Source organism: Chlorocebus sabaeus, chromosome 18 (genome assembly GCF_047675955.1).
Source record: "Chlorocebus sabaeus isolate Y175 chromosome 18, mChlSab1.0.hap1, whole genome shotgun sequence".
NCBI lineage: Eukaryota > Metazoa > Chordata > Mammalia > Primates > Cercopithecidae > Chlorocebus > Chlorocebus sabaeus.
Window position 1 is genome coordinate 49,637,342 of NC_132921.1, and position 22,113 is coordinate 49,659,454.

General features: G+C 36.2%; 1 protein-coding gene across 1 annotated transcript in view; it reads left to right on the plus strand.

Moving 5' to 3' along the window:
• CCDC178 (coiled-coil domain containing 178) overlaps positions 1-22,113 on the plus strand; it is a 483,946-nt gene that overhangs the window by 74,445 nt on the left and 387,388 nt on the right. Inside the window, exon 10 of the mRNA XM_073006503.1 lies at positions 9,388-9,530. Coding sequence (XP_072862604.1) covers positions 9,388-9,530 — 143 coding nt within the window. The remainder of the gene's footprint in view (positions 1-9,387; positions 9,531-22,113) is intronic.

The following is a 22,113-nucleotide window of genomic DNA, read 5'->3' on the forward strand; positions in this document are numbered from 1 at the left end:
CAGGTGTGGTGGCTCATGCTTGGAATCCCAGCACTTTGGGTGGTAAGCATTTTGGGTGCATTGCTTGAGCCCAGGAGCTAGAGATCAGTTAGAGTAACATGGTGAAACCCCATCTCTACTAACAATACAAAAATTAGCCAGATATGGTGGCTCGTGCCTGTAGTCTCCTCTACTTGGGAGGCTGAAGTGGGAGGTTTGCTTGACCCCTTGAGGTTGAAGCTGACATGTGGGGATTGCTCAACCCTGAAGGTTGAGGTTGCAGTGGTTCATGATTGTGCTACTGCAATCCAGCCTGGATGACAGAGTGAGACCATCTCAAAACAAAGCAAAACAAAGCAAAACAAAGCAAGAACTTCAGAAAAATAAAATTGTGGGTTTTTTATTTTAAGCCATAATCATACTGAGCAAAAATGCAAGTAAAATATATAAGTTCATTGTTGATGAAAATATGTAAATGAAATAAAAGTATTTTAATGGTTAATTAAATATTTAACTCTCCTATTATAGAATATGAAAATAATTTATTGATAATTGTCACAAAATGAACAAATTTAAATTTGTATTATATTTATTTTTGAACATTTTAAAGTAAATGAAACAAATTGTTAAATGTCTCCTGTGTTCCCCTCAACAGTTCCATTTTCATTCCTCCTTTACCAAACACAATCTTTGTAATGAATTTCATGTGCCTATAAGCCAAATTTGAATAATTATATATATGCATGTGTGTTGATAAATAATACATGGTATTTTTAATCACACAAACAGTACCATACATTGTACAATATTCTGCAACCTGTTTTTTAATCTGACAGTTTTTTAGTTTAATCAAGCTACTGTTGATATATATAGATCTAGTTCATTCATTTTACTTACAATGTTCCATCAAATAGATATTTCACAGTGTAATTACTTACCATTTCATCTTCTGTTGGCCATCTGAGTTGTTTCCAATATCTGGCAACAAAACTGCTTATTTGACTGTAAACAATAATCACACATGAATACCTTCCTCTGTATCTGCATGTAAATTTTTCCTATTGGGGTTATATACCTAGTTGGGCATTTACTGGATTGTGGGTTATACACATTTACTATTTTATTAGATAACATCAAGTTATTCTTCAGGGTGCCTGTAACAATTTCTATTACTGGAGTAGTGGCGATACTGAAGTCTCATTTCTCCACTGTGAACAAGAATGCAAGTACTGTCCTCCTTTTTTAGTAATAGACCCCTATACAGTTGGATGACAGTGTACAGGCTGGAAGATATTTCTCAATTTCCCTTTTCTCATTGTATTTCTAATGAGATGTAGGTAGCAGTTATTGGCTGCGATTTCCATGAAATATCTTTGAAATAGACTGCCTCACCCAGGCAGTCTATTTGGCCATTTGCCTCAGCTATCATACCTAGGTTGCTGGAAGTTTAGAAAATGCCAAATAAGCTATTTACTAAACTTCCAGCAACATTGATATGATACCTACAGCTCTAACTTCCATTTTACAGCATGAAGCAACCTTGGGGATGGAAGCCACAACTCAGGATGGCTGAAGAGCAAAGGGATAGTCGGATATATTTCTGTGAGAGAAAAGTAAACTGCAACCTTGTTTAAGCAACTTATTTGGTTTATTTCTGTAACTTACAGCAAAACTCAATCCTAACTGGTATAACTCACAATTTAGTTAACATTTTTATTGTCATTCTTTAAAATTTTGTCTATATGTGTTTTCATTGGTATCCCTTTGTTTTACTGTGTTTTTCCCTGATAGTGAACTTGGGTACATGATAAGCAGGGCAAGTGGAGTTTTTGGGCAGTTGGAAGATCAGGCTTGTGAATGGGAAGAAAGGATTCATTCTAGCAGACCAAAAAAAAAAAAAAAAGCAATGTTTGTGTAAAGCTTATCAGAGCTAAAATGACGGTTAATTTAATTGTCAACTTATGGGGCCATGATGCCCAGATATTTGGTCAAACATTATTCCAGATGTTTTCAATAAATGTACATTTTTTGGATGAGATTAACATTTGAATTGGTAGATTTACAGTAAAACGTATTATTCTCCATATTGTGGGTGGGCCTTGTGCAATCAACTGAAGGTCTTAACAGAACAAAAACTGACCTCCTCTGAGCAAGAAAGAATCCTGTAAGCACACTACTTTTGGACTGGGACAGCAACTTTCCCCTGGGTCTTTAGCCTGCCAGCCTACCCTGCAGATTTTGGACTTGTACCTCCAAAATAGTGTGAGCCTTTTCCTTAAAATCAGTCTCTCTCTCTTCCACTTATTCCTCGCTCCTATTGGTTGTTTCTCTAGAGAAGCCTGACCATTAATGCAATGACTGCCCTTCTTTTATTTCATCATTATTGTGCTACTCCATTACATCTTAAATTCCTAGATCAGTGCTTCTGCTTACCTGCCTTTAAGTCAGCTGGTGACCTTCTAACTATTCCAGGGGTCAAAATGAGAGTTTGGACCTCTTGGCTTCTGTAGTGTGAGCCATAAACTCTGTGAAACCATCCACTATGGGTGTACAATGCAAGGGAAAGTAATTCCCCAGGAAAAAATAATTCCTCATCATGAAATTGAGATGCTATTAAGAAAGGCTATAAATGTCATGCAGCCAAAATATGAAAACTCTCTAATATAAGGTAGAAAGAAAGTGATATCTTAGTAAAAGTAAACACATTTTTCTTTGGTAAAATGAGCATAACTGACAATACTCAAAAATGAAAAGCAGAATTATGAGCACTGAGAGGCCCAAATACTTCCTCAGAGAGAAATAAAAATACATACATTGAGACTGTAAAAATTCTTGCCAACAAATTAGATAACCTAGATAAAATGGAATCAAGAAGAAATAGGAAATCTGAGCAGGTGTATAATAAGCACAGAAATTGAATAAGTAATTAACCACCTCCCCTCTCCACCAAAAAAAAAAAAAATGCCCAGGACCAAGTGGATTCACTAGTGAATTACAGCAAACACACACACATACTCTCTAATAATTCTCAAACTTTCAAACTCTTCCAAAAGGAAAAGAAGAGGAAGAGGAGAAAGGAACACTTCCTAACTCATCTATGTCAGCATTACCTAGTTACTAAAGCCTGTGGCGTAAACCCGGGAGGCGGAGCTTGCAGTGAGCTGAGATCCGGCCACTGCACTCCAGCCTGGGCGACAGAGCCAGACTCCGTCTCAAAAAAAAAAAAAAAAAAAAAAAAAAAAAAATATATATATATATATATATATATATATATCACAAGGAAGTAAATTATAGACCAATATACCTTATGAATATAGATGCAAAAATCCTCAACAAAATCCTAGCAACCCAAATCTAGCAGCATATTAAAAAGATTATACATCATGACCAAATGGCATTTATCCCAGGAATACATATGTAATACAATATATGAAAATAAATCAGTTTAATGTACCACATTAATAAAATAAAGACACACACACACGATTGTCTCAGTTGAAGAACAAACAATGGACAAAGTCCAAAATTCTTACATGATAAAAACTCTTAACAAACTAGAAAAAGAAGAAAACTTGCTCACTGTGAATAAGGACATTTTTGTAAAACCCACAGGTAATACTAAACATAATGGTGAAAGACTTAAACCTTTTCCTCTAGGATCATAAATAAAAGAAGGATACCCACTTTTACTACTTCTATTTGACATTGTACAGAAAGTTCAAGCCAGAGTAGTTAGGCAAGTAAGAGAAATAAAAGGCATACACATTAGAAATTAAAAAGTCAAATTTTCTTTGTTATCAGAGGACATGATCTAATATATAGAAAATCCCAAAGATTTCACAAAACAGTCTCCTAGTGCTAAAAATCACATTTAGCAAACTTGCAGAATTCTGCTCAACACATAAGACTCAGTTGTAATTTTGTACATTAGTGGTGAACAATCCAAAAAAAATTAAGAAAACAATTCCATACACAGGTCATCAAAAATAATAAAATACTAATAATTTTAAGAAGATGAAAGGTTTGTGTAGAAAAACTGTAATGTTTTGCTGAAATAAATTGAATAAGAATTGAATAAATTGAAAGACATCCTGTATGCCTGAATTGGGAGACTCAATATTGTTAAAGTGTCAGTAGCACCTAAAAATACTTGTGAAGTCAATGCAATCCAGAACAAAAGTTCAATGACCTTTTGCAGACATGGAAAAGCCTACCCTAATATTTTTATGGAATTGCAAGGAACTCCAGATAGCAAAAATAATCTTGTAAAGAAGACCACATTGGAGAAGTCACATTTTCCAATTTCGAAACTTACTACAAAGCTGTAGTAAGCAAAATATATTTGCCTAAAGTATAAAGAAATAGATAAATAAAGTAGAACTGAAATTTCAGAAATAAACATATGTATCTATGGCTAATTGATTTTTGACAAGGTGCAAGACCAATCATTTATTGAAAGAAAGTGTAGCCTCTTCAACAAATGATGCTGGGACATTGAATATCCAAATATATATTAAAAAGAGTAAAAGTGGACCCCTACCTCCCACCATATAAACATTAGCTCAAAATGAATCAAAGACATAAATATAAGAGTTTAAACTATAAAACTCTTAAAAGAAAACCTAGGAATAGCCAGGTGCAGTGGCTCACACCTGTAATTCCAGCACTGTGAGAGGCTGAGGCGGGCAGATGATGAGGTCAAGAGATGGAGACCATCCTGGCCCACATGGTGAAACCCCGTCTCTACTAAAAATACAAAAATTAGCTGGGCATGGTGGCAGGGGCCTGTAGTCCCAGTTACTCAGAAGGCTGAGGCAGGAGAATCGCTTGAACCTGGGAGGTGGAGGTTGCAGTGAGCTGAGATGGCGCCACTGCGTACTAGCCTGGCGACAGAGTGAGACTCTGTGTCAGAAAAACAAACAAACAAACAAAAACCTAGGGATAAATCTTTATGACCTTGGATTTGGAAATGGATTCTTAGATATGGCACTGAAAGCGCAAGTAACAAAATTAAAAAAATAGAAAAATTGGACTTAGTCAAAATTAAAAGCATTCTTGCATCAAAGGACACTATCAAGAAAGTAAAAAGACAATCTATAGAATGAAAGAAAACATTGCAAATTATATGATCTCAAACTGATGTAGTTCCCAGAGTATATAAAGAACTCTTATAATTTGACAACTGAAAGACAAACAACTAAATTTAAAATAAACAGAGAACTTGCCATGAACAGACATACGTATATCTGTTGTATATCTGTTCATAGTAGTGAACAGATAGACATATCTTCAGAAAGACATCCAAATGGGCAGCAAACTCATGAAAAGATGTATGTTCAACATCATTAGTCTTTAAAAAATGCAAATCAAAACCACAATAAGATACCAGTCATACCCATTAGGATAGGATTAAAAATAAAATGGAAAGTAACAAGGATACCCTAGAGATACTGGAACCACTGTAATTTGCCGGTGGGAATGCAAAAATAGTGTAGCTGCTATGGAAAACGTTTTGGTTATTTCCAAAATAGCTAAGCACAGAATTACCATATTCTTCAGCAATTCTACTCCCAGGTATATATCTAAAAGAAACAAAAGCTGAGACTAAAGAAACAAAAGCAAAAGCAAAAACTTGTACATAAATATTCGTTAGTAGCACTATTCACAATAACCAAAAGAAACAGCCCAATGTTTATCTACTGAGATAAACAAAATGTGATATATCAATGGAATGAAATATTATTAAGCCATAAAAAGAAATGAAGTACTGATACATGCTACAACATGAATAAAACGTGAAAGCATTATGCTAAGTAAAGAAGCTAGACACAAAAGGTCACATATTGCATAATTCATTTATATAAAAGATCCAATATAAGTAAATCCATAGACACAGAAAGATTAATGACTGCGTAGGGCTGGGGGAAATGTAATATCAAGTTTTGTTTGTCATGTTGTGTTCGTAATAACATTTTAAAACTCTTTAAAATTATTATTTTTTTATTATGCAATCTTGACCTAGTTTTAAGGCCCTGGCTAGAGGCCTGCTGAAATTACCTGGTTGCTTAAAAAATTCAAAACTCCTAGCCAGTGTGCTTGGGCTTTAGTAAATGCTGCTGCATTACAACATGTGAAAGGACTGATACTTTGGGCTAATTGGGTTTTCACAAAGGGAGTCTGCTATACCTCTTTAAGTGCACACCCCAATACCTGGGAGGTAGACTGGAAGCCTTGGAATGAGAGAGAAGGCTGCCTTCAAGTTAGGCCAGAGGGCTGCTAAATCCCCTTTTTCTGTAACCGAGAATGGATGCAATATAAGTTAGCAGACAAAGATGGTAACTAGAAGCCCAAAACAAGAAAAAAAAGAATTGAAAAAAATCCCCAAAACAACAGGATACAGAGTGGGAAGTAGAGAGTTGCCCCCTTTAGAGTAAACAACTCTGGGAATCCCTTGCCTCATAGATACCCAAAATATAAATCAAGGTCCCACATGTCTCTAGATATGCTAAGGCCATAAAACAAGGCTTGCAAGGACACTCAGCCCCTCCAGAGTTCCAGGCATGACAGAGTAGCCAAGGCACGTATTTTACTTCTTAGAGTACACAGTGTGTTGTGTTGTCTTACTCAGTTTTGAGGCCGTGGCTAAAGGCTGGCCCTCCCTTTCTTGAGAAGCTGATTAAACCCACATCTCCAACCCCTTCCTGGGCCCTCACGTTCCATGCCACTATGTACCCATCCTATTCTCAACAGAGGCCCCAAACAAGTAGTGAAACCCACTGTACTTCAGAGTCTACTGAAATGATTAAAATTAGCCACTCCACAGAGATCTTCTGAAATTTAGCTACCCACCTCCACTGCTTGCCACCCATAAGCTGTCCCCTATAGCTCCAGCTTGCTGCTAACCTGTCCCCAGCTGAAACCCCTAACATGGCCTACCTGGTAGCCATCTCTCCTTTGGAGCTGTAAGTAACAGAATTCTGCCTTTCATCTAGCCCAGTTTCACTGCGTTGCGTCTTCCCACCAGGAGAATCTTTTAAAACAGGAAGGGGAGACTAGGGAGTAACCATTTAATGAGTTGAAGGTTTCCCTTTGGGATGATGAAGATGTTCTGGAACTAGAAAAGGGTCATGTTGGTACAACATTGTGAATGTACCGAATGCCACTGAATTGTACACTTTAACTTGTCCCATTCTATACTATGTAAGTTTTACTTCAACAAATAAACTTAAGAAAATTTAGAAAGGATAAACTTCAAAAGATGCATTGTAAGATCGCCATCCCATAAAACTAAAAAAAAAAAATTATACTACAAAAATACCTTAACCACAAGAAAAATCTGGTATGTAGATATTATTCTAGTATCAAAGGGAAACTCAAAAATAAAATATCAAATTATTGCACTTAATAATAAACCCTAAAGCTTGTGATATTGCAATTGCATATGATCTAACCTGTAAAAGATGAATAATTCCAATATTGTTTTAAATATTTAGTCCAAAGAAGAGGGAAATGTTTTAATTAAATGAAGGTGATATATTTCAATACCAAAACTTTATGGAAATTCTGCAAAAATAACATTACTATATAAGTTACCAATAAATACATATTTGAAAAATTATATAAAATATTTGCCAAAGAATTCTTTAATATAAGAAAAGAAAAGTGTATCACTCCAAAAAAATTTATTATAACAATGTGCCAATGGTTTAACAGCAGGAAATCTAGGTATGTAATTTATTGTATCAACATGATTAAAAAATAGAATTTTATCAAAAGATGCTTAAGATGTATTCATTATTCAAAAACTGGCAATTGTAATAAAAAATGAAAAATTAAAAAATACCTTAATTTAAATAAAGAACTATTTCACACAAGCATCCATATTAATCACTAAAATGCTAAAGCTGTAATAATAGGAACAAATCAGGTAAACCTGACATCCCTATTACAATTTAACATCATTTTGAGGATTTTTGCTATGTAATAGGACAATAAAATGAAATAAAAGATATACATTTAAAAATTGTGAAATAAAATTATTTTAATATTATTATAATTAAAACATCAAATAGAAGACTGTTGTTTTCAACATAAGTTTGTATCCACCAGAACTAAACCATCCAATACAACATACTTTTACTAGCATGAATAAAGTTTTTTCCATACTTTCAATAAATAGTTAAAAATATAAACAGAAAACGTCTTTACTAGCAGAGTCATTAAATACTGATGATGAAATTTATAAAGATACAGACATTTAAGACTATAATTATGAAATCATATTGAAGAAAATAGAGATAATTAATTTAGACACATAATATATTCTAAGACGGGAAGGCTTATTATAGTAAAAATGTCAATCATTCCAAAATTGTTATAGAAACAGCCATCAAATTCTGGTAAAATTTACACAATAACCTTTTGGCCTGTCAATTTAAATAATATTATTAGAAAAAAGTAATGTAAAATGCTGGAAAGAGTTTTCAAACATGGACTTTCTTCTGTTCCACTGGTGAGAATACAAACTGTTACCCCTTATTCTGGAGAGGAATTTGGCAACCAATATTACTCAACATTCTTAAAATATTTGCTAATACCTTATGACTCAGAAAATTCTGTTTTAACAGTACGTTTGAAGAAAATATTCAAGATCATGCAGTGTAACTACAGATTGTGCAATTTCCTTACATGGTTCTTCATCATAGTACTGTTTATGTTATGTGTCCCTCATACATATGTTGTGCATGTCAAACTGTGCATAATGCTCATATAATTGACAATGAGTTAAATCATGAGTATGTGTGATATAAGGGAATACTAAGTAAAAGTAATGTGATACAGTGATATACAGAGAGAGACAGAAGGAAGAGATGGAGACAGGAACATTAGTATGATGTTTGTTAGTAAAACACGAGATTAGTATGATGTTTCTTAATCAGTAAAAAGAGTAAAAACTGAATATTTTGAAGTATTACACTAAGATATTAGGTTGGTGCATACTTTTAATGGCAAAAACCACAATTGTTTTTGCACCAACCTAAGAATAATGGTTTTTCTTAGTGGAGAGGAGTACAGGTGACTTTGTCATTGTTCATCTTTGTTTTCTGACTTTTTAAATAATAAAGTATTATTTGAGTAATAAAACTATATTTCTATGAGTGAAGACATAATGATTTCATTTTGGACATGTTAACTTGGATATTGAAATTATTTTCTTCAGTAACATTTATACATTCCCAGCGTTAATGCCTGTCAGGTCTGAAATTACACTTACCAAACAATAGGTTGAATATGGGAGAACATGTTTCTAAAGAACTTTTAATCTAAATCAATACTACACTAAGTTAAAGTTATTATTTTTAATTAACCATTAAGTGCAAATATAAGCAAAAATGTTTTCATTTCTAGGTAATGGACCTACACAGAAAAGTTTGTGAAGAACTTGAAGAAGCTTTAGAAGCCTGTGAAAATGCCAGACTGAAGGCTCAGCAAATTAAAGAAGAGATGGATAAAGGTATTTACCAGGATGAAAAAAGCATAGAGGCCTACAAGTAAGAATTTTTCACAAACACTAATTATAGCATTTAGAAATTAAATATTAAGTAAAAATGTAATGTATAGTTCTATACAGAAAATTTTAAGAGAAAAATAAAATTTTAAATTATTCATACCTGTCTCATCACCAAGTTTATATATAAATAAAAAGATATATATTTCATATATGTAAAATTATGTATGTATAAATCTCTAAAGTCATCTAAAGATGACACTATATTTCTGTGTCATCTTAAAGCTCTTCGTATATATTGCCAAATTGCCTGAGGACATGTTATAACAATAAATATACCTACAACGTGTGCAAAAGTAACTATTAAAAAAAATTCAGTATGGGATATGATTAAAAACAAATTAGATATCAATAAATGAATTATATACTTAGCACGTAATATTTCAACTTGAATTTATTTGATTACTAATAAAATGAAATATTTAAATATATAGATTATGTATTTTTGGTATATTATTTATTGAGGGTTTTTTATTTTCTACATTTGTCCCTGATGTATTTATTTTCTGATATTCTTTCAGTTCCTTTTGTTGACTATAACTTCTTTATGATTCTGTGTGATATAATATTTTTATTTATTCAAATTGATCAATGATTTAGTATAAAAGAATTTATAGTCACTATGGGAGTTAGAGTCATATACATCTAAGCAAAATCAATACAATTTATACAAAATTCCACAACTTAGATAACATTCATTTCTTATGGTGTTTATATTTCCTCACATCCAGTGTATATTTCAACATGTAATTAAATATTATCTATTTAGTTGATAAATAGATCTCTTTTATAACTAACCTGATTAGTTATATTTGATCAATTGGATATATTTTCTAATTTTTATCATGATTTCTTCTTTGACCCATTGGTTATTAAGAAATATGTATTTTAAAAATTTGTATGTTGAGTTCTAATTAATTTTTATTATTGCTTTCCAGTTGAATTGTATATAGTTTTTTTTTTTCCCCAGAGAAAAATGTATATAGTTTCAAACCATGAAAATCGTTTAGTCTTAATTAAGATGGCATTTTTTGGCATGTATGCCTTGTGTCATTGAGAATAACATTCATTCTTTACTTGTTGAGTGTACTGTTGTTACTCTTTCATTAGATCAAGTTTACTAAGCATGGAGATTAATCTTTATACCACAACATTAACATTATCCAGGTGTTCGTTCAAAATTCAGAAAATTAGACTCAACACCGACCTATTAAATGAGAATCTACACTTTTAAAAGACTCCAAGGTGATGTTTGAGAAGCATTGCTCCGTTTATTAATTTTTTTTTTTTTACTTTTTCTGTCAAGTATTGAGGAGGGTCTATAATTGCCCACTTGTGTACATAATTATTTTTATCAGTTTTTGCTTCCTATATTTTGAGTCTATATTCTTAGGTGCATGCAAATTTGAAGTTGTTATATCCTCCTGGGATACAAATTAACCTCTTTTATCATTATGAATTGACCTTCTTTGACTCTTGGAATATTTTTGCTTGAACTCAATCAAGGCATTGATACAGTTGTACTAGCTTTCTTTTGATTAATATTTTCAATTAATCTCAATACTTTGAAGTTTTTATATTTTAGATATATCTGTTATAAACACCATGTAGACACATTTTTTTTCAGTTTGAAAATATTTTCAAGGGTGGACAATTAAGTGCATTCATGAATCACTAATATATTTGGATATAAACCACCACATAACTTACTCTATTTGCCACATTTGTTGTATTTTTTTCTTTTTTATTGCCTTTTTTCATGTTGATTATTATTATTTTATTATTTCTTGAATTTGAGTTATTACAATTTTATTTCTATTCTTTTAGTAGGAAATCCTATTAATTGCCACAGGAAAACTTAATGTTGTCAGACTCTAAAAAACAACTGATACTGTTATCCTGCTGGACAATAAAAGGAACTAAGAAAAATTTTATTCTAGTTATTACATTTCTTCTGAATTAAATATTTGTTACTGTTGCTGAATATTTCATTGTATAACAGATAAGTACATTATTATTAAGTAGTCAAGGTTATTTTTTAAATTTACCCACAAAATAACTATTTTTATTTTTTCTTCATGAATGTTAGACTTTTCATCTAAGAGTACTTTCTGGCTGAAATAGATCCTTTAGCATAACCTTTAGCAAAGTTTTCCTGATGATAAACTTTCAGAATTTTTGTTTGAAAGACATTTTCTTTTTTCATAGAATTGTTGATTCTTAGTTGACCTTCATATATTAGTTATAACATTTCATAATCTATTAATTTTCATGTTTGCCATTAAGAAGGAAGCTGACCATTTGACTTTCAGTTTTATGCATCTAATCTATATATTTTTTCTTCTGGATGTTTTGCCTGTTTTTAAGAGCATCTCTTTGTTATGAATTTTAATTTTATTTTTCAAGATATTCTAGGTGTTAATTTTTATTTATTCCATTGGGATTTGTTAGTCTTTTTGTTTCTATGTATTGGATTTTTCATTAATCCTGAGCATTCTGAGTCACAATTTTTTCAAACATTTCCTTGGTCCCATTTTCTGTGTCTTCTTGTGCTCAAATTAAACATACATTAGATTTTCTTATTGGGTACTCCATGCTTCTTAATCATTTTCTCACATTTTCTGTTTTCAAGCCTTCTGAAGAATTTCTTCTGGCTTATTGTCTATTTAAATCATTTCCTTTTGTCCTGAATTTAATGTGAAGATCATATGACTGCACCTTGGAGATCACCAACTATGAGAAATGCAATTGACCAAAGGATTCTGTTGTTAGCAGCATCTGACATGGCTTCCAATGATTTCAGCTTCTCCTCCCTGATATTCACGTTACTGACAAAGCCACTCTCCCAGAAGATGGGATCTTTCCTTGTTTGGAGTCACGGTACCAATACACAAAACCAAAAGTCAGCATTAAGCAGTGCAGACCATGGAATTGAGAAGTAGTAACATGACTCACAACTCAACTTCTCCACTAATGAAGGGTGAGGGGATTAAAATATAGGATTTATTTAATGAGGAGGTTGGACATTAAAAGCAAGGGGAGGGAATATTCATGTCTTTTCCAGAAATGGGTAGTCAACTTCCCGGAACCAGAGTGCTGCTTCATTTTTGTCCTCCTATGCCTTCTTCCAGTTGTGTCATGGGGATTGGCAATGGTCATTTAGCATGGAAATGAGATTATAATGAGGCCTGAGGTCCTTTTGAAGTCCTTTGGTTGGCTATCTTGGTTTAAACCTGTCTCAGCTGGTCTGGTTACAAAGGGAACTGTTTTTTATCACAGGTGTTCTGTTTCTTAAGCAGAGTTAAGGCAGGGTAGAAATTCAGCTATGTCATGTAGGCATTACACTGGATAACAAGTTCCCCCTTTTCTGTATATTCACTCCTCATTCTTGAAGGGTGCTGAGGGGTGAAAGTCTGTCTTCTAGAACTTCCTCAATCTGAAGTTGGATGTTAATATTGTTACAGGAAAGGGGTCCCAATCCAGACCCCAAGAGAGGGTTCTTGGATCTCGTGCAAGAAAGAATTCAGGGTGAGTCCACAGTGTAAAGCAAAAGTAAGTTTATTAAGAGAGGTAAAGTGGTGAAAGGACAGATACTCCATAGACAGAGTAGGACGTTTCTGAAAGTAAGAGGAGGAACGTGTCCACTCTAAGTACAATGCTTGTATATATGGGAGATGTGCTCTGCTACAAGGGTTTGTGATAAAGGATTAATTTTCTTAATTACTATATTTTGCAAGAATCGGTATTATTATCTTTAAGACAAAATTAGGAATGCCTTTGTTTGCCAGATATTGGGAGATCTGGACACTCCCAAATCTGGGTCTGTGTAGTAAACATTATTAGTTTGTTCCCTTACCATAAACATCTAGAGGCTAGGAATGCCTAAATTTCTGAGAATGCAGCCTTTCAAGGCCCAGTCTCATTTTCCTAGCCCTCAGTCAAAATGGAGTCACTCTGGTTCGAACACCTTTGACAATATGGGGCCTGTTAGAGGAGTGAATTTTTTCCCTAGCTAGTCTTAGATAGGTCTGGTTATCTCCTGGGTATAAGCCTACCTTTTTATATCACTGTATGACCTCGATTTGCTTATACATAAAAGAGACCAGACAGTTTAAGAGAAAGAGCCTGAAGATCAAGATAAGTAGAATGGTAGCTAAAGGGCCCAATTAGGGTAAAAATCAGGTGAAATCAGGACTGGCCTGTTTTATCATTTTCATATTCCTTGAGGGTCTGTGCCCTTTTGGTTAAACTGGTGCAACCACTTGGCCTGGTTGTAGACGATTTTAATGTCTTTTTGTTGTTGTTGTTGTTAATCTTGAATTACTTACCCAAGCACAACAGAAAGAGCTGGTGACCACACGTGCCTCACCTTTTTTTTTGCCAAGAGGTAATCAGAAGTCAGACGATTATCAAGCACAGTGTTGGCTAGTGAGTCTAGGGAGACTTTGAGGAGGGAAAGGGCATCACTAGTCTTACAGGCTAGAATTTCTATACCTGTTGTGAGGTTGCAGAGGGTAAACTCATGGTAGGCTATCAGGAGAACCCACTCCTGATGTTTAACATGGGTTCTTTTCTATTTCCTAAGTGTCTCGGCTGGGTTGAGAAATAAAGGGAAAGAGCACAAGGGAGAGAAATTTAAAGTTGGGTGTCCGGGGGAGACATCACATGTCGGCAGGATCCGTGATGTTCCCCGAGCCGTAAAACCAGTAGGTTTTTATTAGTGATTTTCAAAAGGGGAGGGAGTGCACGAATAGGGTGTGGGTCACAGAAATCACATACTTTACAAGGTAATAAAATATCACAAAGCAAATGGAGGTAGGGCGAGATCACAGGACCACAGGATGAGGAGAAATTAAAACTGCTAATGAAGTTTCAGGCAAGCATTGTCATTGATAACATCTTATCAGGAAACAGGGTTTGAGAACAGATAACCTGTCTGACCACAATTTATTAGGTAGGAATTTTCATCCACCTAATAAGCCTGGGAGTGCCACAGGAGACAGGGGCTTATTTCATCCCTTCAGCTTCGACCATAAAAGACAGCACGCCTTAAAAGGGGCCGTCTGTAAGCCTACCTTCAGGGCACATTCTCTTTCTCAGGGACGTTCCTTGCCGAGAAAAAGAATTCAGTGATATGTCTCCTATTTGCTTTTGAAAGAGGAGAAATATAGCTCTGTTCCATCCGGCTCACCAGCAGCCAGTTCAGTTACCTCTCTTGTTCCCTGAACATCGCTGTTATCCTGTTCTTTTTTTTTAAGATGCCCAGATTTCATATTGTTCAAACACACATGCTCTACAAACAATTTGTGCAGTTGACACAATAATCACAGGGTCCTGAGGTGACATTCATCCTCCTCAGCTTACAAAGAAGATGATGGGATTAAGAGATTAAAGACAGGCATAGGAAATCCCAAGGATATTCACTGGGGAAGTGATAAGTGTCCATGAAATCTTCACAATTTATGTTCAGAGATTACAGTAAAGACAGGCATAAGAAAATATAAAAGTATTAATTTTGGGAACTAATAAATGTCCATAAAACCTTCACAATTTATGTTCTTTTGCCATGGCTTCAGCCGGTCCCTCCGTTCGGGGTCCCTGACTTCCTGCAACTGTAGGCAAACCTTTCCTAGGGGCTATGAGACCACCTACTATCCCAGTACCAGCCAGAATAAGCCCAATTGCCTTTTATTCCTTAGGTGAGATGGGGACAGGAAACCATTAAACATTTTGGCTTCTCTGGGGATTTGATGCCCTAGGTCTCATTCTCCAGGGTGTCATGTATTTTAAGTTTTCCTGTCAATCCTTTTGAGCAGGAATCTTAGATCTGAGAGCGATTTAGCTTGGTTAGTGGGAATTTTTTCCTTAGGTTCTGAGGCTGCTTTTACTCAGGTGTGGTGAACCTAAGGCATCACTCCTGGTAACATTAAGGCAGAGTTATTTATGAGCATTACCAGATATGGGCTCGTATATTTAGGTTGTAAATGATCTTGTGGTCTCCCCCATCTGCAGGTTTTTAGGTAAGCCCAGTATCCAGTTGAAAAGGATGGTGGGTCAGATCCGACAGTGAAGGTAATTTTCAATTTCTATAGGCCTGAAGGGCTTTTACTACTTTTTAAAATTTGGGTGGCATATCTTATTATTTTCCATATTTTTGAAGACCTCCTGGTTATCTGACCTGACTTGGACCAGTCTTAGCTCACAAGGCCTCAGTTTTATTTTTCTTTGTGGAGCTATTCTCATTTTTAACAAGGACATGGGATGATACAAAATCCATGAGAGATGAGTTTTCTGGCATAATTTGGCTAAAGTCCTTTTGAGGGTCTTTCTGGTTGGTATGTTTTACTTTACCCGAAGATTGTGGGCTCCAGGCGACATGTAGGCACCATTTAATTTTTAGACCCCGAGAAGTAGCCTTAGTAATGAAAGATATGAATGCTAGTCTGTTACTACTTTGGATTGACCATGGCAGCCTGAATCTAGGCACAGTTTCTTTTAATAGCACCTTTGCCACTTCATGTGTAATTTCAGTTTTGGTGGCAAAGGCTTTTTTTTTTTTAATCCAGTGAGGACTAGGAGGCATTAATAGTGTCTTGAGGCTCTGAGCTTAACTCTGAAATCAGTTGGGCAATCTTCTTCCCCTAGGCATCTGCCTTGGTATTGGACCAGCTGAGTGGCCCATTTTTGGTCCCCCATGTGGGGTGGGTATTAAGGTTATTAACATAGCAAGTGGAGCAAGTCTCAACCACCTCTTTGATTAGCTCCCTGAGAACTCCCTGAAGTTGTAGCTCCGTGAAGCTCCCAGTCATACTTTTGCAAAGCCGGTTATAAAGGGCTTCCTGACCAGAGTGTTAGAATGGGCTTTTTAAAAAATGGCCTGCAATGTAACTGCTTTTGGGAAAAGAAGTTGTTTATGAGGGTTTCTTAGCCATCCTGGATGGTCGGGACTTTTGATATAACTACATTTGGAGGCTTTTATTCCATGTTTTGAGATAAAACTGGGATAAAAGGAGTAGGACCCTGGAAGGAAGGCAAAAGTGGCATTTGGAAATGACCCTTTGTCTGTTTTTTCGCAAGGTCAGCTTTATTATTTCTTTTAATTATCTCAGCCCCTCCCTTTTGGTGGCCATGGCAGTGAACTGCTGCCACCTAGGCTGGTTTTCTTACAGCCTCTAATAACCTTAAAATAACAACACCATTTTTTACCTGTTTATTAACAAAGGTTAACATGCCCCTTTCTTCCAAATAGCCCTATGTGCATGTAAGATGGAATAGGTGTACCTGGAACTATTGTATTCATTGAGGACCTTCCCTTTCTCCAACTCTAATGCATGGGCTAGAGCAACAAGCTCTGCCTTTGGTGAAGAGCCTCCCAGTGGAAGAGCACTAGCTTTTACACCTGTGAGAGAGACTATAGGATAACCCACCCTTCTCTGTTCCTCTTGTGTATAGCTACTCCCATTGGTGAACCATTAGGCTTCCGCATTTTTAATAGGTTTACTTTTAAGGTCTGGTCCACTGGAGTACACTTCCTTTGTCACCCCTAAGTGGTTGTGAGATAAGTGGCCATCTTCAGATGGAAGGAGGGTGGCCAGATTCAAGCTGTTAAACATCTTCAACATTATATGGGAATTATCAATAAGCATTACCTGTAACTGGAGAGCCCTGTGTAGTGGCAGCCATTCCACCCAGCTTTCTTTTATGACAGTCAGGGTAGGATGGGAAGCCCAAATGGTTAGTGGGTGCACAAAGGTTAACTTTCTGTTTCTTTTAAAAGGAGTTTCATAGCTGCAACAGATCAAAGGCAAGGTGGCCAGCCTTTAGCAACTGAGTCCAGCTGCTTGGAAAAATAGACCATTACCTGGCTCAGTGGGCCCAACCTTTGAGTTAGTACTCCTAGGGCAATTGCTCCTCTCTCATGAACATAAAGATAGAAAAGTTTGCTTGTTGGGTAGGGATACTGCTGTGGCCTCATGAGCTGTGTTTTAGGGTTTTGGAATGCTTGGTCACATGCTGCCACACATTCAAAAGTGTCAGATACCCCAGGTCTCTTGTTAAGGTCTCTGCAAATATTGTGCAGGAGGTTTTTTAACCCCTGAGTTAACACAGTTCATGTTAGCTCCTGTTTCCTGCCTGTCGGGGATCCTGATATTTGAAAGCAAAGAGGGACTGAGAGTCTGTACCCAGTGGAAGGCAGAAAAAGGCATCTTTTAGAATCAGGACTGAGTTCTACATCCAACTCAGGGACAGAGTAACATGGTAGAATATAAGAATTAGTTACCACTGGGTGTATGTTTTCTGTTACCTCATTAATTGCCTTAAAATCTTGTACAAATTGATACTTTCCATTTAGTTTCTTAACAGAGATGATAGGGATATTGCATGGAGCTTGGCAGGCCCTCAAGAATCCCTGTTTTCTAAGCTCATTAATTACTAGGACTATCCCTTTTAGTGCCTCTTGGTTGAGTTAGTTTATATTTTAGAGGCTCAATAAAGGTGTTATCTTTTGTCTTCCTTCACACTCCTATAATCCTGCAATTTTGGTGGGTAAGTCTTCCCCAGGGGGTGTTCAAAACGTTGTAGGTGGTTCCTGTGTCAACCAAGAAATCAACAGACTTGCACCCTACGTCCAGTATAAGCTGTAGCTCCTTGGGGGATACCTGGAGGGCCAACTGAGGAGTCCCCAGACCCTGTCAATCTTTTTTCCTACTCTGACCATCTTCCTGTGTGAAGCACCTCGATGGCACAAGCCCTCTGTCCCTTCCCTTCAGATGTGGAGGGGACAGGCCTTTTCCCAGTGACCCTCTCTGAAGAAGAGGCACATTGAAGAAGGCATACTGAAGAAGGCACAATTGTATGGTCCTAGTCTCCTAGGTCTTCAAAATCCTTTCTCCTGGTTAGGGGACTGAGGGACACTCACTGGAGCTGGGGTTCTCTATTGATAGGTATCCTGTAAGTTATCCAGCTGGCACTGGAGAGCAGTAGCCCATTGGTAGACTTGCCATGTGGCCTTTCTCTCTTTTTTATGTTCCTCCTCCCTATCCCAGTTGTTGAACACCTTATTGGCCAGGTCTACTAGTCTTGAGATGAGAGTGTCTAGCTCTAAAATCACTTTTAAGAGTTTATGTCTAATGTCTAATGTGCTCTGAGACATAAAATAGGATTGTTTGTCTTGTACTTATGGGCTCAGTCCCACTTCCTCCAAGTCCATTAGAGAACAGTTTTTTGTTGTTGTTTTTTGTTTTTTGTTTAGTTTTATTTTGTTTTTCCTGCTCCAGTGAGGAGAATGTACCAAAGGGACTGAACGTCTGCCCAGTTAGGATGATGAATCTTATAATACTTCAAATGAGGTTTTGAAACCCCTAAGGATCTTTCCTTAGTCCTTTAGAATGAGACTTTCAGTTATAAAGATCTAAAGTTGTGAAGAGAACATACATATACAGTACCCACCTCTTTTTTTCTATTGGAGACATGCCAGGACATCATAGAGTAAGACTGGCAATATGCCCCACTCTGGGTTACTGTCTGGGTTGACTCCCTGAGAGGAGTCCAAGAGTGATTGGTAGGCAGGGAAAGTGTTGCCTGCAGAGGCCATTGGGAATAAGGGAACTGTATGTCAAAGATTCTTAACAGAGTTAAAAAAAAAAAGTCTTGTAATTTCATTGACAATAAAATAATACCTTAAGAAAATATTGTTTTAACATAGGGGACCAATCTTAAACTATTATAGATAATTATTTTTTGAGAGGGGGTCTCACTCTGTCACCCAGGCTGGAATTCAGTGGTGCAATCTCAGCTCACTGCAACCTCCACCTCCTGGGCTCAAGCAATTCTCCCACCCTAGCCCCTTGAATAGCTGGGACTACAGGCACATGCCACTATGCCTGGCTAATTTTTGTGTTTCTTGTAGAGATGGGGTTTCAGCTTGCTGCCCAGGTTGGTCTCAAACTTCTGGGCTCAAGCAATCTACCCTTGGCCTCCCAAAGTGCTGGGATTACAGGTGTGATATACAGTGGCCAGCCAATAATTCCTTTTTAATTATAGCCAACTTAATTCCATGTACAATTTATCTTTTAAATGTTCTTTCACAATCTTTATCATGACATTCACAGGCCATCTACATGTGTGGACCTTTTGATTTGTCCTATACTACCTCTTTTAGAATAACCAATCATTGTCCAGGTGCAGTGGTTCACACCTGTAATCCCAGCACTTTGGGAGGCCGAGGTGGGCAGATCATGAGGTCAGGAAATTGAGACCATCTTTGGCCAACATGATGAAACCCCATCTCTATTAAAATACAAAAAATTAGCCGGGTATGATGGTGTGCACCTGTAGTCCCAGCTACTCAGAGGGCTGAGGCAGGGGAATTGCTTGAACCCATGAGCTGGAGCCAAGATTGTGCCACTGTACTCCAGCCTGGTGACAGAGTGAGACTCCATCTCAAAAATAAATAAATAAATAAAATAAATAAAAACATTTTGTTTTGGGACAAAAATTTACCATATAAGATCCTTTTGCATACAAAATTATTTTTATAACATTTTGTATACAAAAATACATCTTTATGTCTATAACACTTTTACATCTCTCTTTCCTACTTAGTTTTTAAAATATTGTTTTGTAATTGAGTTTTAATTTCCAAATTACATAAAGTTATTTTTTCTCAATAAGAACACAACTCTTAGAACTATAGATTCATTAGAATTCTTATTCTCAATAACTTTAAATTTTAGTGAAAGCCTAGGAAAAAAGAAGTCATGAACTGTTTTTCAGATGTTGGCATTTTATAGATGAAACCACTTCATAATTTTTAGAAACATGTTTTTTTCATGTTATAACTCCTTTTTAATTAGAAATAACCCAGACATTTAATAAGCATTTATTATTCAATGTAAAATAATTTTAAGATTTTGAATTACACAAGGTTTTTCTACAAGCATGTATCCTATTTATATGTATCTAATTCTTTCAATTTTTAATAGTTGATCTGGAGTACTTCTGAAAACTTGGATATTAGACAAAGCTAGTCATTATTTCCAGTCATTATTTTTTATTGACCATTTTTTTAGCCTGTGAATATCAGATATTCACCTAAGTAAGAATCTTAAACACATGGGTTAAATACATGGGTATTTTTATCACTAACTCACAAGTTTTAGCAATTTTTGTGGAATGAGCTAATATTAAATTATTATTTTTTTTTTTGTCAAAAAACACACAGCTTATTTTTGGCTATGTTTATAGCCTTATGTCATTTATGCCAAACCTTGACATCTTAAAATATCAAGCAGATGTAAATGTAAAATAATAATTAAGCCAAGATAAAAATGTATGCTAACAATTTTGAAAATACTGAAATATTTTTAAAATTTTTGTTTTATCAATAATTTTAAAACCATTTTTATTTATAAAAGCTTACTGTATTAGTCCATTCTCATGCTAGTATAAAGAACTGCCTGACACTGGGTAATTTATCAAGAAAAGATGCTTACTTGACTCACAGTTCTGCAAGGCTGGTGAGGCTTCAGGAAACACAATTATAGTAGAAAGGGATGCAAACACATCCTTCTTCACATGGTGGCAGGAAGAAGTATGAGAGCTGAATGAAGGGGGAAGCCCCTTATAAAACCATTAGATCTTGTGAGAGCTTACTCGCTATCATGAGAATAGCATGGGGGAACTGCCCCATCATTCAATTACCTCCCACTGGGTCCCTCTCACCGCAAGCAGGGATTGTGGGAACTACAATTCAGGATGATATTTGGGTAGGGACATGGACAAAACATATAATTCTACCTCTGACCCCTCCCAAATCTCATGTGCTCACATTTCAAAACACAATCATACCCTTACAACAGTTCCCCAGATTCTTAACTCATTCCAGTACTAACTCAAAAGTCTAAGTGCAAAGTCTCATCTGAGACAAGGCAAGTCCCTTCTGCCTATGAACCTGTAAAATCCAAAGCAAGTTAGTTACTTCCTAGATATAATGGGGATACAAGCATTGGGTAAATAAACTTGTTCCAAATGGGAGTAATTGGCCAAAAAAAGGGGGCTACAGGCCCCATGCAAGTCTGAAATCCAATAGGGCAGTCATTAAACCTTAAAGTCCCAAAATAGATCTCCTTTAACTCCATGTCTCATGTGCAGGGCACACTGTTGCAAGAGGTGGGCTCCCATGGCCTTGGGAAGCTCCACCCCTGTGGCTTTGCTGGTTGTAGTCTCCATCCTGGCTGCTTTCATGGGCTGGTGTTGAGTGTCTGTGGCTTTTTCAGGCACACAGTGCAAGCTGTTGATGGATCTATTATTCTGGGGTCTGGAGAGCAGTGGTTCTCCTCTCACAGCTCCATTAGGCAGTGCCCCAGTGGCAACCCTGTGGGAGCTCTGACCCCACATTCCCCTTCTGCACTGCCCAGCAGAGGTTCTCCATGAGGGCTCTGCCCCTGCGGCAAACTTCTGCCTGGACATCCAGGTGTTTCCCTACATCCTCTGAAATCTAGACAAAGGTTCCCAAACCTCAGTTATTCAATTCCATGCACCCACAGGCCCAACACTATGTGTAA